This window comes from Carassius gibelio, chromosome B17 (genome assembly GCF_023724105.1).
Source record: "Carassius gibelio isolate Cgi1373 ecotype wild population from Czech Republic chromosome B17, carGib1.2-hapl.c, whole genome shotgun sequence".
Taxonomy (NCBI): domain Eukaryota; kingdom Metazoa; phylum Chordata; class Actinopteri; order Cypriniformes; family Cyprinidae; genus Carassius; species Carassius gibelio.
In genome coordinates, this window is record NC_068412.1 from 5,245,363 (window position 1) to 5,263,153 (window position 17,791).

Here is a 17,791-nt window from a genome sequence, read left to right on the forward strand (position 1 = left end):
TGACAGGTTGTTTATACTGTTCAATGGGGTTTAGATGTGCTTTTTACTAGGACATAGTTTCCATTTTACTTTAATAATCTGTCACTATTTTAGCATGTGTGTTCCTGCAGAACATTCAATCTTTAACTCACTCATATAACGTTTTATTTAAAAGAAAGAAAGAAAATAAAACATGTTGCAAATTAGATAATGCCTCTTCTGCATATTTAAACAACATTTCAGAAAATGTCTATTACAAAAAAAAAGAAAAAAAAAAAAGAAAAAAAGCAATTCCTAATATGTGACCCTGGTCCACAAAACCCATTTTTTTTAACTGAAATTTATACTTCATCTGAAAGCTGAATAAATTCTGTAAGCTTTCCATTGATGTATTTGTGTTTGTTAGGATAGGACAATATTTGGCTGATATACAACTATTTAAAATTCTGGAATCTGAATCATTTTCTTTCTCTTTGGAGTGTTACAAGCTCTTGGTGCATAGAGAAGATCTGTAAAGTTGCAAAGATTAAAGTCTCAAACCCATAGAGATATTCTTTATAAAAGTTAAACCACTCCTACCTAAAACGGCTTGTTCTTCCCATGATGTGGGAAGATTTGCATAACGCTGCCCAGATGTTCTCGCAAAGAAAGAAGGCGTAAATGTCATTCTCACTGTTGCCACCGGCGGTATCAAATTCTGAACCCCTGCCAGAATATGGACCCCCTTGTTGAAGTTGCTACCTGATTTACTAATATGGTGGTTGCCATTTACTTGCATAGTATATTTTTTTCCTATGGAAGTCAGTGGCAACCACCAACTGTTTGATTACCAGCAATCTTCAAAATATCTTATTTTATGTTCAACATAAGGAAGCAACTCATACAGGTTTGGAACGACATGAGGGTGAACCTTTAAGACTGGTTTTGTGGTCCAGGGTCACATATAATCAATCAGTGGGGGAAACATGGTGTGATCTATTAAATAAATGTTTACCCTATTTGCCTGGGGTGTATTTTCTGTCCACTGTCCACAGTTTGAAAAAAGTTTTGAATTGATTAATAAGAAATTATGAGATTGAAATACTTAGATGGAATGCAGGTCTAAAGTAGGTGGCCAACCAGAGTGTGCTCTCTACATCAGTGAGCGCCACTGCCGCTACGTCTGCAAAGTGCATTTGCAGCTTTTGACCGCTGAGTGGCGCTTTAACCATCAAACAAGCTCATCAAAGCACTTTTTTTTCACAAATAGCTGTCAGCTTTGCCTCACTGATGTGTTACATCAGAAAAGAAAAACACTGTAGTTAAAATATTTCATATTCACAGATGTCAATTTTGTAGGCCTACTTATGAAGTTACGTGCGTTTCTTATAATGAATTCAAGCAGGATAAATGTCAAGCCTATAAGCCTGTGCATATATTTACTCAAAGCTACACAGTATTAAACCATATTTTAGACTAAAAACATGTACCAGGTGTGCAGTATATACTTTTTATACAATATGAATTATGTGTTAAATTATCCTAAAGAAATGGTGGTTTACTTTTCATCAGAGAATTTAAAGTGGTAGCCTATTTTAGTGAGCTAAGCTACATACGCAATCTATATGCAAAATGGCAATATTCTCATATATTTGGCCTATTTTTGTCACAAGTAAAAAAATTTAAAATTTTATAAAACTCCTTTAATAAAAGAGCATGCATTTATTTAATATAAATATTAAATAAATAAACACATTATTAAATGTAAGTTTTAAGCCTTTCACAATTTGTAACATCAATGTGGCTATTAGACCAAAATATGTTAGAACTAGGCCTAGACTATAACACACAACAATAAGCCATCTTCTCAAAAGTTGATTAATGGGATAATGTACACATCCTTAAATGTAATCTATATATTCCAAGTTAATATCCATTTTTTTGGATAGTAGCTTGTGCTATCTAATGTTTCATGTCAGATTTGTATTATTATTATTATATTATTATTTATTTATTTTTATGGTGTGAGTCAGAGAAAATTGCGATGCGAATAAAATCTCATGAGCGTGCAGTCTTGTACACATCGATATGTATGCTTGTACAGTGGACCAACGGCCAAGGTCAGGATTGTTAAAAAACTTGAAAAACTTTCATCAACCTGTAGATCGAAATGAAAGCCCCTTAATACAACATAAGTAAATTGTGTGGTTTTAATTGTTTCATAATGAATGTTTAACAACCATAACATGCAGTAAGAGCTTCTGTGTAAATAACCTTTTTATTTTTTATTATTATTATTTTTTTTTTTAATGCATGAGGCTTTAGGCTATATGACTATCTCACGTTTGGAGATTAACTTTCTAAAAATAAATGTAATATAAATTTTCTAATGATTTGTAAGGTTATGTTGTATTATAACATTATTTTTGTTTTATTTTGTTATTTGATCTGTATATACAAAACAAAATATAACTGCAGTCAGTTTGCAAACTGTCCCTTTGGTAGTTTCCTGAATGACTTAAACACGCGACTGACTTGCAGTTAATGCCGTAGCCCTGCGGTGGCGGTACACACGGAGGTAGTAGGCATTTTGGTCGGCCACCTACTGTATGTATTCTCTTCCAGAGTGAGTCTGAATGACTTTTGTGAATGTGGAAGTTAATGTGTTCTCCACCATCATCAGATCTCCTCGTACTCCTGCGGAGCTTCTGGCTCTGTTTCGTTACCCCCGGGACCCCTACACAGTGGAGCAGGCCAGAGCGGGAGAGATTTTTGAGCAGACCCTCCTACTAATCCAGAGGCATGTAAACCAGGGCCTCATGGTGGACACTAATGGAACTGGTATTTCACACCAACATGCTGCTTATCAAATGAGAGATTTTGCTATGGTGATTCAATATTATAACTACTATATGGCAAATGTCTGCTTTACTAAATAATCAGCAGACACTGTGGCGTTTTCTGCTGCATAAGACATGGATCACTGTTTTTTCTGGTAATGACAACAGCACAGCTTTCATCGCTACACTAAGACAAAATGGCCTCACATGTTTTGACAAGCCCTGCCCCAATCTGAGCATTTACCCTCCGGACACATTCACTGACACAAATACCAAGAAGGGGTCAACAGGCACAATTACTTGCATCTACTGCTGTCTCGTCCAACTCTGTCAAAAATGTAACCATCACAATAGGGTCTGGTCCACTTTCCATCTAATTAGTTCACATTATATCAACACAACTTTCTTACCAGGCAGTTAATAACCAGTGTAACCTTACTCACAGAAACAATGTAGCTGTGAGACAGTCCGATTTGAACCGGTTTTGTCCAGTTATTGCTTGAGGATGAGACTATGTCCTCTTAAAGGGATAGTTCAGCCCAAAATTTAAACAATGTCATCATACACTCAGTTATGCCGTTTCAAACACATAAGTCTTTGGTTAATCTTTGAAATGAAAATGAAGATATTTTAATAAAACCTACAAGTTTTTTTTTTTGTCCCTTGACTGAACATTTAGATAATCCAAAAAGTTCAAGTTAAAGGCATCATAAAATGAATAAATATGAATTATACAAATCTATATGATCCGTGTGTGTGTGTGTGTGTCTGGAGCACAAAAGCAGTCATAAGTAGCACAGGTATATTTGTAGCTATAGCCAAAAATGCATTGTATGTGTCAAAATGATTGATTTTTCTTTTATGCCAAAAATCATTATATTAAGTAAAGATCATGTTCAAGAAAGATATTTTCTAAATTTCATACCATAAATATATATTAAATGTATTATCATTAGTAATATGCATTGCTAAGGAATTCATTTGGACAACTTTAAAGATGATTTTCTCAATATTTAGAATTCTTTTTTTTTTTTTTTTTTGCACCCTCAGATTCGAGATTTACAAATCTCGGCCAAATATTGTCCTCCTAACAAACCATATATCAATGGAAAACTTATGATGTGTATGTATCAATAAAAAAAAATGGTCCATGGTCACACATGATAAACACAGAAACTTGTTTACAATATCTATTATCTATCTATAATCATTGTTCAGATATCAATTAAAACTTAAATTAATCACATGACTTTGATTAAAAACACTTAATACAAGAGGATTTATTTTTCAGATCTCCTAAGTTTTGATTAAATGAACTTTCAAAAGAGATATCAGATTTCATTTAAAATCATCATAGGTTTTTTAAAGGTTAACCAAAGTCTGAATTACACAAGAGTAAATCATGACAAAATTCTCATTTTTGAATCAACTGTTGAATTTCAACTGTATTTGTCACTTTACAAAATAGTAGGAGTCCAGCACCTTTTTTGATTTTACAAGACACACACTCTTTCTTATCTTCTTTCTTAACAGCCTACCGCTATAATGACTTGGTGTCACCACGTTTCCTGGATATGATCGCTAACCTGTCTGGCTGCACGGCCCATCGGCGCTTCAACAATTGCTCGGATATCTGCTTCCACCAGAAGTATCGCACCCATGATGGCACTTGCAACAACCTGCAGCACCCCATGTGGGGCGCCTCACTCACTGCCTTCGAGCGATTGCTAAAGCCTGTCTACGACAATGGCTTTAATCTCCCACGTGGTGCCACTGAGCGAAGGCATAACAGCTTCACTCTGCCTCTTCCACGCCTGGTCTCCACTTCCATGATTGGGACGGAGACCATCACCCCAGATGATCGCTACACACACATGCTTATGCAATGGGGCCAGTTCCTTGACCACGACCTGGATTCAACCGTTGTATCCCTCAGCCAGTCTCGTTTCTCTGATGGACAGTTGTGTACCTCGGTGTGCACCAATGACCCACCTTGTTTTCCAATCATGTTCCCTCCTGACGATCCACGGCAGCGGCACAACGGAGCACGTTGCATGTTCTTTGTACGCTCTAGTCCTGTTTGCGGCAGTGGAATGACCTCTCTGCTTATGAACTCTGTGTATCCACGCGAGCAGATGAACCAGCTCACCTCCTACATTGATGCCTCCAATGTTTACGGCAGCTCGCAGCACGAGGCAGAAGAGATCCGTGACTTGGCCAGCCATCGGGGCATGTTGCGGCAGGGCATTGTGCAACGCACTGGCAAGCCATTGCTTCCATTTGCAACTGGCCCACCAACAGAGTGCATGCGGGACGAAAACGAAAGTCCCATTCCTTGCTTCCTAGCTGGGGACCATCGTGCCAATGAGCAACTTGGGTTGACAGCTATGCACACGGTTTGGTTCCGTGAACATAACCGCATAGCCAGCGAGTTGCTACGTCTCAATCCCCATTGGGATGGCGACACCATTTACCATGAGACACGGAAGATAGTCGGAGCCCAAATGCAGCATATAACCTACAGCCATTGGTTGCCCAAAATACTGGGCGAGGCTGGCATGCGGCTAATGGGTGACTATAATGGCTATAATCCCAATATTAATGCTGGCATCCTCAATGCTTTTGCCACTGCTGCCTTCCGCTTTGGCCATACACTCATTAACCCCATTCTGTACCGGCTCGACGAAAACTTTCAGCCCATCCAGCAAGGACACATTTTGCTGCATAAGGCTTTTTTCTCACCCTTCCGTATTGTGAACGAAGGAGGCATCGATCCTCTGCTCCGTGGCTTGTTTGGAGTGGCGGGAAAAATGCGAGTGTCCACTCAACTGCTTAACAGTGAACTTACCGAACGCCTTTTCTCGATGGCGCACGCCGTGGCACTTGACCTTGCTGCCATGAATATCCAAAGGGGACGTGATCACGGTATACCACCTTACAATGACTACAGGGTGTTCTGCAACCTGACATCCGCACAGACGTTTGATGATTTAAGGAATGAGATTCAGAACCCCAGCGTGCGAGAAAAGCTTCAAAGGTTAGGTCTTATTCTAGATCACTGAAGAACAACAATCAGCATTTTCTGGATCTTATGGTCTTTTCTGCTCCCAGGCTCTATGGCACACCTCAGAATATTGACCTGTTTCCTGCTCTGATGGCTGAAGAGCTGGTGCCTGGCAGCAGACTGGGACCAACCCTCATGTGTTTACTGGCAACCCAGTTCAAGCGTCTCAGAGATGGTGACCGGTAAGACCTGGCCTTGTTCCTCAGAAATTATTTTAACCTATTTGAATAGTGCTTTTCATAATACACATTAGGGCTTTTTAAACTGGACTTAACTCTGGGTTATCATCATTATAAACCCCATTTTTAACTATGGCTGAAGGCACGTTTCACATTTGTAATTTAGACAAGTTACATGTTATGAAAGCTTGCTCTGGAGCAGTGAAAGCAGTGCTATGCTATGGTGCCAAACATGTACCTTCTTAAACGATACTAGCAACATACACCCAATCAATCTTGCCTCACATTCACATGCTTTGGTCAGTCACAGAAACACTGCATGTTGTATATACGGTCGCCTTGCTGCTTAAGGCGAAAAAAAGCCAAATAGTGATGGACAACATGAATTGGAGAGAAGAAAAATAGTTTTGTAGTTTTCAACTGTACCTATATAGTCCAATAAGTAAATTTAGGGAAAATCTAACAATTTATATTAATATATTGTTTACATTTTTCAAAAACATATACAATCAAGCTGTTGGGATTTGCTTTAGTACATACAGTATACTCATGTTTAGTGGTATATACACGAGAAAGGTTCGATGTGCTAGTAGTAACAGGTATAAATTATTAATTCATTAATTTGTTATGTGGTTACACTGGGAACTATGAAACCTGTGATGTTTTATTCAGTTTGATATAATGGAAGACATAATTATTATTTAGCTTCACTGACATGGTTAAATCAATAATCATCTTCACTTTATGTAATTATAGGTTTTGGTATGAGAACCCTGGCTCCTTTAGCCCTGCTCAGTTAACTCAGCTGAAGCAGACGTCTCTCGCTCGGGTGCTGTGTGACAATAGTGACAACATCACCCGAATTCAGTCAGATGTCTTTAGCGTGGCTGAATTCCCTCATGGTTATGGAAGCTGTGATGATGTACCTAAGATTGACCTACGTATGTGGCAGGACTGCTGTGAAGGTATGAGACTTGCATCTGATATTCTACAGTTACCAGTCAGTTGGGAATGTTTAAGACATTTTTTATGTTTTTCAAAGACCTCTTTTATGCTCACCAAGGATGCATATATAAAATGTAATTGATTACTGTGATCAAAGCTGAATTTTCATTAGTCCAGACTTCAGTGACACATGATCCTTCAGAAATCATTATAATATGCTGGCATTTTAAAGCTAGGATAGGAACGTATATTCGAATTTTGATACCTAATTATTTAAGTAGAAAAGGCATTCAAAACCCAAAGTTGACAGCATAATCAGCATCAATTCATTGTTTTCAACTGCAGTATTCTCACTAAGGCCTTGTAATATGTTTTGTGTTGCTTTTAATTAATTCGAGGTTAAAAATAATTTGAAATTATTTGAACTTAACCGCTAAACTTGCTTGTGTATGCACATATACACTGAATTATTTATTCTTTTGAGATTGTATGGTTTTCCTTTTTTATTTTTTATTATATATTTTTTTTTTATACAGAATGTCCTTGACATTCGTGCTCTATTTTTTCTTCACTTCATATTCCTCTTCATTTTTCATATTGTAAAATTAAAGATTTAAATAAGGATTAAACCATAGTCTATCTGAATACTCTGATTGCCTGGAAGGTGTATATTAAAACTCTATAATGCACAGGTAGCTAAAACACTGTTCAATATTAATAAGCTCCCTTCATCATTCATAGCACACACAGACACTCAAGCACACATGAAACCACTACATTATAAGCATTTCTGTTTCTGAAGTAATCAAACTCACAGCTTCACTGCACAGTTAATCCGCACATGCTAATTCTCTACCTAATTAATTAAAATAAATGCATTCTAACTGCATTGTTTTACTTAAAAATTGTATATCTAATGTTCTATAGATACTGTTATTCTTGTTCGTCCAGAAAAATTTTGGAATCATTGACAGCTTTCTTTTGTCAGTGCTGTAAATTTCCTGTCTAGTCTTTGTACAGCTCTTTTTTTCTGCATCAAATAAAGGCTGAATTTCTTGCACCTGCAGACTGCCGCACTAAAGGTCAGTTCAATGCCCTGTCGTACCACTTCAGAGGCCGCAGGTCAGCGGAGCACAGCTATGCAGAGGACAAACCTGCCACTAACCTCACCGACAACAGCAGGTACAACTCACATGCTCCATTTGATTTCTGCATTTCACCAAAGATCATTTGTAAATTCTCATAGCATTACTGATAATGGACCATTTTCACATTTCCAGGATTCTCAGAAACAAAAATCATATGGCCAGATTTACTAAACAGTGCAAATTAAATTCCATAAAAAGTCCATAAAATTGCAAATGGGAGGGGAAAATAATTCTGCATGTGATTTACTGACAAGGTTCACATTAAAGAACACAGATGCAACATCTGATTTCCTCAATGACCAGCGTAATCTACCAAGAGCAGCACAAATTAGCGCCTGCTTTAAGACATGCTGTTTCTGGGCATTAAATAATGGCTTAATTACCAGTAATTTGATGCGCACAGACTTTATATGTTTTTGAATACTCTCCTCCCATAAATTTTGCCTCTGAAAGGGAAACTCCTACAAATGCATATTCATTAAGGTCAGGTGCAAAAATAACTGTGTCCATGCCTTTTCAGTGCTAATTCGTCACTGCGCATCTTTAGTAAATCCTGACAGCACGATTTTAACACCAAAAGACCTTTGTGCTGGAGCAAGCTGTTAGTAAATCTGGCCCATAGTTGGGTAAACTTCACTGTTGGAGAAACAGAAATTAGACTGTCTTTCTAAAAGATGGGAAAAAAATATCAAGAGATTGATTTTGTTGGTCACTCCCTCATAAGCATAAACCAGTTTTCTGAAATGTAATGCCAAGGTGATAAAACAGAAAGTATAGAGTTTTACTATATCATTTTTTTTTTTTTTTTTACTTTGACAGATTTACAATGTTAATAACTGTGGATACATCATCACACTCTGTATATAGTACGAATAACAAATAATGCATTGTTTAATTTGTTAAAGTTAATTTATCAAACGTTGAATGATTTCTGTTTTTCAGCGCTTTGGAAGAAGCTCGAACTGCAGTTAACATAACTGTGTCACCAAAGTCAAGCACTGAACCCTCCGTTAAGGATTTCCAAGACTTTGTTGCTGACATGCAGAAAACTATCACAAGTTTACGAAAACAGGTTAGGACTCATGATTCATTTGCATCGCAATGGCAAGCTGCACTATATACATCTATTTATATAAACCTTGTGAAAATCCAGTCACAGAAATGTATGAATTAATTGACTTTTGTTGGTAAACTGAATAGATGAGGACGATTGCCATCTGCTCAGACACAAATCAAGAAATGTTTCATTTCCCTTTCAGTCGGTCATGTTCGACATTACGAATGTGATCTCGCCCGAGAGCCCAATCACCTTCGATTGGTACAAAACGAGCCAATGGTACACAAAGTACCTTGGCCTGCGGGATTTGCATCGCGAGCTCCGTCTCGCAGAGTGGGTATATAATGAGCAACGCGAGCAACTTGCATTCAAGCTTTCGCTTCGGAGCCGAGCACATCGCTTGCTTACAAGCAATAGCTGGTGTTGGTGTGACGGCGCGATTCAGCGGTTCGTCTGGGTTTCCTGCGACAGCTCCCGCGTTCCCCTGAGCGCTTCAACACCTCTGAAAGAGCAAATTTCTTTCACAAAAGAGATACATGCCGATTTGCGTCTTTTTAAAGATGTAATTTCGCCCGTGTGTTCCTGGGTGCGGTCGATACATCGCTCCTTATGACGGTCACGATCTCTGTGTCACATGTCTGGCTTCCAACACGCTGAGACTGCGTTCGTGGATGGCTCATGTTCTCATTGCGGGGACATGACCATCTCGGCGTTGAGATCGAGACTCGATTACCTTAAAAGGTATAGAGTCCCCTCTGCCACACCCCGTTCTAGCTCTTCTTCTCATAAGAGAAGAGCTGACGGCCATGCTTTCCCGGGCAGTGGGGAGCATCAGGCTTGAGTGGAATCCTCCACCCTGTCCCGAGCGTTCGAGGCTGGATGATTGGTTCCTGGGGGCTGCTCATGCAGATCGCCAGCACCCCCCTCTGGTTCCTTTCTTCCCGGAAGTGCACCTTCACTGCCCTTGATGGCGGGTGGCCAAGGGGTATGCTGGGATTCCCCAGTGGAGCGTTCTGTTGCGATGCAACTGTGTCCACAGAGCGCCTCCGCTTGGCGTGGAGGTCCCAAGCTTCCCTCCAAGGCCTGTAAATTCTCATCCACGCTTGTGGCCAAGGCTTACAGAGCTGTGGGCCAGGCTGCTTCTGCCCTGCATGCCATGGCCTCACTTCAGGTCTATCAGGCCAAGCTGCTCCGGCAGCTGCACGAGGGCAGTGCTGACCCAGGGGTTTTGCAGGAGGCGAGGCGACGAAGGTCACTGCGCGCTCCTTGGGTAAGGTGATGTCCACTTTGGTGGTCCAGGAGTGCCACCTATGGCTGAACCTGGCAGACATGAGGGAGTCTGATCGGGCTCAGCTCCTCAAGAAGCAGTCTGAGGCCATCAGACACATCCTGCCCCGTCGGCCCACTGCTGGTCCACCCCGCTGCCGGCGCAGCCGCCTCAGCAGCAGCCTTCACCCCGGCCGCAGTGAGGAGATGGCCGCAGAAGGGTTGAATCAGCTCATCAGGAGATGGTAGCAGGACCACGCCTTCCCCCGGAGGAGGGCAAGGGGAGAATCCTTTGTTCTCATTTTCTTTTTGGCTGGTGTTACATAAACCTTCACTAAAAGAGCTGTTTTCTCTACCTCCGGGTCTCAAGAGGCCACGAACGAAAGTTGGCGATGTGCTTTCTCGCCGCTCTTGTCTCCTCTCCCAGTTTCCATGCAAAGCCGGCTCAAAAACGCTTCGCCTTCTCATGCCCTCTTTGCTACTTGGAGTCAGACGAGTGCCCGCACTCCACCCCCGCTAAGGGACGCTATGCCCCCCCATGCCCGAGCTGTCTGCTCCACCACGCTGTGGTACGCCTGTAGTCCCCTTGTCCCCGCTGGTTCGGTTCCTGGGAGCCTGGCTAGAGCTCCCCAAATCTTCCCGTTGGCTCATCCAGACACTCAGGCTCGGCTACGCGATTCAGTTCGCCCAGTGTCTCCCCAGGTTTCGGGGTGTCCACACAAAGATAGTGGGCAAAGATGCCCCTGTCATGTGCGACCCTGCTGGCAAAGGGCGTGATAGAGCCGGTCCCTCCAGCCGACATGAAGTCCGGCTTTTACAGCCCTTACTTCATAGTACCCAAGAAGACAGGTGGGTTACGGCCAATCCTGGACTTGCGTGCCTTGAACCGAGCTCTGCACAGACTGCCGTTCAAGATGCTAACGCCCAAGCATCTCTCGAATGCATTCATCCGATGGTTTGGTTTGCAGCGATCGAACTGAAGGATGTGTACTTTCATGTCTCCATTCTTCCTCGGTTGAGACCGTTTCTTCGGTTTGCTTTCGAGGGGCAGGCATATCAGTACAAGGTTCTCCCATTTGGGTTGGCCCTGTCTCCCCGCGTCTTTACGAAGGTCGAACAAGGTGTCCATATCCTCAACTACCTTGACGACTGGCTGATCCTAGCTCAATCTCGAGAGCTGTTGTGCGAGCACAGGGATCTGGTGCTCAGACACCTCGCCCGACTGGGTCTTCAGGTCAACTGGGAAAAGAGCAAGCTCTCCCCTGTGCAGAGAATCTCTTTTCTCGGTATGGAAATAGACTCGGTCGCCATGTTCGCGCAGCTTACGAACGAGCACGCGCAGTCACTGCTGAATTGCCTAAGACAATTTGAGGGCAAGAGAGCAGTTCCACTCTGAAACAGTTCCACAGTTGAACTGCTTGCTTTCCTGATGAACTGCTTTTCCTTGCTGAAGGAAAAGCACTTTCTGGTCCGTACCGACAACCCTGGGTTTCCTCCAGCACTGTTGATGTCCAACACTTGCGTCCATGCCCTTTGGTCAGCCCTGTGTGGGACTAGGTGCCTCTATGTGTTGTGATTCCCCTTTTCTGGGTAATCCCACGTGTGTATGTCAACAGTAAGTCTCTCCGCAGCGTGTGTCTTTCCCTTGGCAAGCCCCTTGCCAGCTCTGTCATTGAAACCTGCGGGCTGGGTACCTCAGAGTTCTTATGTATCACTACCGTGGTAGATACCTGCCTTCTGTAAGTCCTCCCACAGGCAGGCAGCCTGCTAGCATACGTCCAGCTGGAATATGCTACCCAGTGTATTCTGTGTGAGCCATGACAGGGTGCTATCACTCACACGGGTCGCTGGAAGACAGCCATGTGGCGTTTTGTAAGGGACCCAATTCGTAATCTTGAACGTGACCGACTGAAAGGGAATGTCTTGGTTACGTATGTAACCCTCGTTCCCTGAAGGAGGGAACGGAGACGTTACGTCCCCTTGCCACATCGCTGTTCCGCTGAACGGCCGGGTCACTGGCTCGGCTCCTCAGCGAAGACTTGAATGTGAGTTGCTCGCGTTGCTCCTTAAATACCCGCTCTGCGGGGTGGAGCTCACTATGCAAATCCCACAGACCAAGGTACTTTGTGTACCATTGGCTCGTTTTGTACCACTCGAAGGTGATTGGGCTCTTGGGCGAGAACCCATTCGTAACGTCTCCGTTCCCTCCTTCAGGGAACGAGGGTTACATACGTAACCAAGACGTTCAGCATCGTGAATCAGTAATCATATTTTAGCATGTTTTACTCCCATGCATTATAATATGTATCAGTATAGTATGGTGCATTAAAACAGAATATACCGTAGCATTTATTGTAATGCAAAGAATAGACAGAAACAAAAAAATCTCACTGTTGGAACTGACAGATAAAAAGACTTGAAGGCCGTCTGAGCAGGACAGACTGTGCAGATGAGGACGGGAGAGAGCGAGTAGATGGAGAGCGTTGGAAGAAGAACCCCTGCACCAGCTGTCAGTGTCATGTAAGTTTATCATTGCATTCAGCATTTCTGACTTAAATTTTCAGGTGCATTCACATGTAGACTGTGCTGCATTTTTTACTTGCATTCATAGGCTTGTGAACACGGTAGTTGTGCACAATGTTCAGGGTATTGTGAAACATTTGACTTATCTCAAGCAGTGATTCTCAGCTTGTTTTGGTTTAGGATTACAGAATTGTTCATGGACCAGGAGCAAATAAAAATGTCTTTAAAATGTGTAACTGCAATAAGCTGTCATACACTACCTTTGATCTAATATATGAGATACGCGTTACTAACAAACAATGTAAAATATGAGAAGCATTTTTTCCATTTTAAGAGTTCAAATGTTAATTTTACTATTGTTATTATACACAATGATGTATTCAGTATATATCAGTATAATATTCAATATACATTGCAATTTGCTTGTACAGTAGCATTGTTTTTCTTGACCATATAGTTCATTACATAAAATACAACCTTCAGTGCTGATTTGCAGAATTACAGGAAAGTGGAGTATGAGGTGTATTTTTTTGTCTGAGTACACCTTCAGAGACTCGAGCGTTGTTGACTTATTATTATAATTATTATTATTATTATTGATCTAGAAAGACACTGGTTATTAAAATAATTTATACCAAACAATGGATTTCAATTGTTTTACACACTTTTAAGTTCCATTAGGTTGTGTTGAAAATAGTTTATTTATGATTTACCAAATGACTCATTGAGATGATGTTATTTACTCAATTATGCCAAATTCTACTCACTTTTGGCTCTTAGTGAGTGTTCGTTTTGGATGTGAAATATATCTGTTCCATCTGTGTTTTCTTTATCTCACTGCAAAAGAATATGCCGGATTCTAGCGCTCTCATTTACTTATTATTGTTGATAGACGGATCAGTAGACAGACTGATTCCTAGGGGGAACTTTAGCTGTCAAAAACTGACAAATGCCCTCACATGGTACTGTCTGTCATTGTAACATTATAACTCAATCTGGGATAGAATCTGCATTCAATCACGTGTAGTTTAAAGGAAAAGTTCACCCAAAAAATTCCATCAGAATAAGAGCTGATAAAAACATCACAATAGTCCACAAGTAAAGGGCATACTGTACCTGTCATGCTTCCTACAGAAATACCGTCCCGTTTTCACCTCAGGTGTGTCTCTGTCTCTGTATCTGTTAGGAGGCCCAGGTGACGTGTTTTGTGGAAAAGTGTCCGCCGGCAGCATGTCTGAAGCCAGTGACGCCAAAAGGCTCTTGCTGCCCCGTGTGCCTCAACCAGCCATCACAACCGCAGGATAACGAGCGCCACGTATAACCTCAGCACACTTAACCAATGTGACCTTGAGCTCATGCCTCCATTTGTTCCATAGTTGCGTATCAGGGTTTTTTGTTGTTTGTCACGTATTGATATTTTTGTTTGCATATCCTCAGATGCCCTAAACAAAGAAACAAAAATACACTACCTTAAAAAGTATTTGAACAGATGAATGTTGGGGCCCTGTTTTCCCCCTAAGGCATGTTAACCGGGAGACAACCACCAGAAGTGTCCATTTACGAGATGGGCAGCTCCGGTCCTGGAGGGACACTTTCCTGCAGAGTTCAGCTCGATCACTAATCAAACACACCAAACCAAAGTCTTCAGGATTACTTGAAAATTGCAGTCAGTTGCATAAAAAAAGCATATATATATATATATATATATATATATATATATATATATATATATATATATATATATATATATATATATATATATATAAGCTTAAATTTGAGATTTACTCATTTAAATTGCATATAACATTTCTGTCGTTTTGGACTGCACAGTTTTCACTAAGTGGTAGTGAGTCAGTGCGATACATATTTTCACCATTAACAGATTTATGCTTATTCTGAACAATGCATTTTGCAAATGTTAATATTTAGATCAAATCAAATAGATGCAAGAGTTAAAAAATATCTCTGGCATCACAGTTTATTAGATGGTAAAACTGTAGAAAACAACTGGATGGAATTTTTATATGCAGTTCAAATGCAGAAATCCTAAACGTAAGCCTAAAGAGTTTGTTTGACTGTGGACGCAGCTGAACTCTGCAGGACGATGCCTCATTTCCGGTTGCTTTACAGTAGAAGCATTCTCAGGTTTTTGAGATGCTGCAGAACTGGTGCTATCTTACTCCATTTAAATGATTTACCCAAGTCTTAAGAGTGTTATTTTATGCATTTAAATGTTTTGCAAGATGCAATGCATCATACAGTATATACACTCATTATGTGCTTTTTAAAACTACACTTGAGCGAAAACCCTTCGTTTTGTAGTTACGCAAAAAAAAATTTTTAAACTTTAATCATACTTTTACTTTGTTTATGGTTCATAGTATCATATTCTGGACATATGTAGAATATATTAGTACCCGCTTTTTTATCTTCCTCTCACGTGGGAAAAAATGTGAATACCTTGAAATCAATCTTTGCAATGGGGAAAAAAACTCTACTGATCACCAAATGTTTGTTTCCCTTGGCAACTGCGGGTTTTCTGAGACCTGGTGTTCTTTGCTTTATCTTGACAGAAAGCTGTTCTAGATGTTTTTGGTTTGGGTGTGACGGAGGTGAAGTGTTTGGGACGTGCAGCACTGAGCTGACGTCAGGCTCTCGTTTCGGCTGTTACTGTACTTTTCTATAATGCTCTGTTCTACCGGCCCAGTATTTATATTCTTGTCATGAATGAAGTTCCAGATGTTTCCTCCCTTTTCAGACCGTGTTCAGAGAGATGTAAACAGTTGTGCCTCATCACAATACATCAACTGAAAAGCACACACTACTCTCTCAGCATCCAGGGTTCCATTATATTCATATTCATTCACTTTTATCCAGCAGAAGAGCAATATTTGAGATGAGAATTGCATTTATGTTCTGATTCCATTAACTATACGTTTTAGTGCTTTTAAGGAATCACTAAATAATGTTGTACCATTTGAACTGAATAAGAGTCATTTGTTTGCGAGTCATTTGTTACACTGCTCATGCTGTATGTTTGTTACTGTGCAGCCAGCAGGAAGTTCACAATGTTATTCGTGCGTTTGCCATGTGTTTTTTTCCTTCTTTTTTTTACCCAGTACCCAGTGTTTGTCATGTTCAGTTTAGACTGAAGACTCAAGATTTACTTTGATGCTGTGGAAAATCTTGTTTAGTCACTTAGTTTGATGTTCTAATCATATCAGTAGAAGTGTATTGAGCATAAAGAACCATTGTTGGAATCGGAACATAATGAAAATCATACATATACACATACTGCTGATCAAAAGTTCGGAATATTAAAATAAATAAATATTATTATTATTATTTAGTTTATTTTAATCAGAGAGGCTGCATTTATTTGATCAAAATACAGAAAATAAAGGAATATTTTGAAACTTAATTTCAATTAAAATAACTATTTTCTATTTTCTAAGCTGCATTCTTAGCATCATTCAGTTTTTAGTGAAACATTTTTCACTTTTTCTCATTGTTTTTTTGTAGAAACTGTGATGCATTTTCTTTTAAGATTCTTTGATGAATAGAAATAGCAATTATTTTAAATAAAATATTTTGTCACATCAGTTTAATGCATCCTTGTTGAATTAAAGTATTAATGGTAAAACTTTTGAATAGTAATGTATAACATTTTCCCACAAAAAAATAAATAAATAAAAATATGCAACAACACAACTATTATCAATATTGATAATTTAAGAATTAAATAAAGAAGTAATAATTCAAAATTCAGCTTTGAATCACGGATGAATTCTTTTTGAACTATTCAAACAGAAAATGCTTCTTTTAACCTGTAATGACATTTCACAATATTAATGTTTTTACTGTAATTCTGATCAGATAAATCTAGACTTGGTGAGCAGAAGAGACTACCTTCAAAGGCTTTAAAATCATATGTATTCCAAACTTTTGACCAGTAGTGTATAATATATGTATTATTATTATTATTATTATTATTATTATTATTATTATTATTATTATTATTATTATTATTATTATTATTATTGTCAGTATTATTTAAATAGGAACTGGTCCTGAATTCCCAACCCTGGGAATTCTACAACTCTTCTTTTGCTGAATGTGACATTTCCCCAACACACCTTGTACCAAAGACCAAACACGTGTATGTGTTGTTTCGTGCACTGGTAAGACGTCTGAGCTGTGGTGTGTTTTAGTTGTTTTGGAGTCCGACTCCTCGAGTCTCACTGAAATTGAAAGCCATATCCTGAGCTGGAGAGCTGCTCCTCTCTAAACATTCCAGTGTATCCTGATGAAACGCCATCGAGGCACCATTACATCCAGTCTGCTTGGACGCTTGCAGTCGTGCTGGTTAGTGATTGGGAAAGCTACTGCTATTGTGTTAAGCGCAGCTGAATTTTTGCCTGTTATTTTTCTTTTTTTACCATTTGTGACTGCATTCAACTCTCTTATCTCTATTGTATGACTCTATATCAGTGTTTTATTACTCCCAAATGTCCTTCCTTCCTTCCTAAATGATCTAACAACCTCTTGAAGATCTTCCCCCAAACCAAACTGTGCACACATTGCCATGGACATGCACTGCCCTGCGAGACTGAACATGCTCAAGTGGTCAAAATGATTCTTATATTTTGTATTGTATTTTTGCCAAAGACTGTTTGCACTGCAACGTATGCCTTTCAACAATAAAATGGCCACATAAGACACAGCTGTTTTATAGTGCATCACATTTATATAGCGCTTTTTATGGTACAAATTGTCTTAAGGCAGCTTCACTTTAGCATTGTTATTTAGTA

General features: G+C 39.9%; 1 protein-coding gene across 1 annotated transcript in view; it reads left to right on the forward strand.

Annotated features, from left to right (window-relative positions):
• The window catches only part of LOC127976189 (peroxidasin), a 72,973-nt gene extending 55,270 nt beyond the window's left edge, over positions 1–17,703 (forward strand). Inside the window, exons 16-23 of the mRNA XM_052580446.1 lie at positions 2,642–2,799; positions 4,332–5,835; positions 5,910–6,044; positions 6,798–7,006; positions 8,054–8,168; positions 9,077–9,206; positions 12,864–12,977; positions 14,167–17,703. Of these exons, the coding sequence (XP_052436406.1) occupies positions 2,642–2,799; positions 4,332–5,835; positions 5,910–6,044; positions 6,798–7,006; positions 8,054–8,168; positions 9,077–9,206; positions 12,864–12,977; positions 14,167–14,301 (2,500 nt within the window). The 3' untranslated portion in view covers positions 14,302–17,703. The remainder of the gene's footprint in view (positions 1–2,641; positions 2,800–4,331; positions 5,836–5,909; positions 6,045–6,797; positions 7,007–8,053; positions 8,169–9,076; positions 9,207–12,863; positions 12,978–14,166) is intronic.
• Positions 17,704–17,791: the final 88 nt, after the last annotated feature.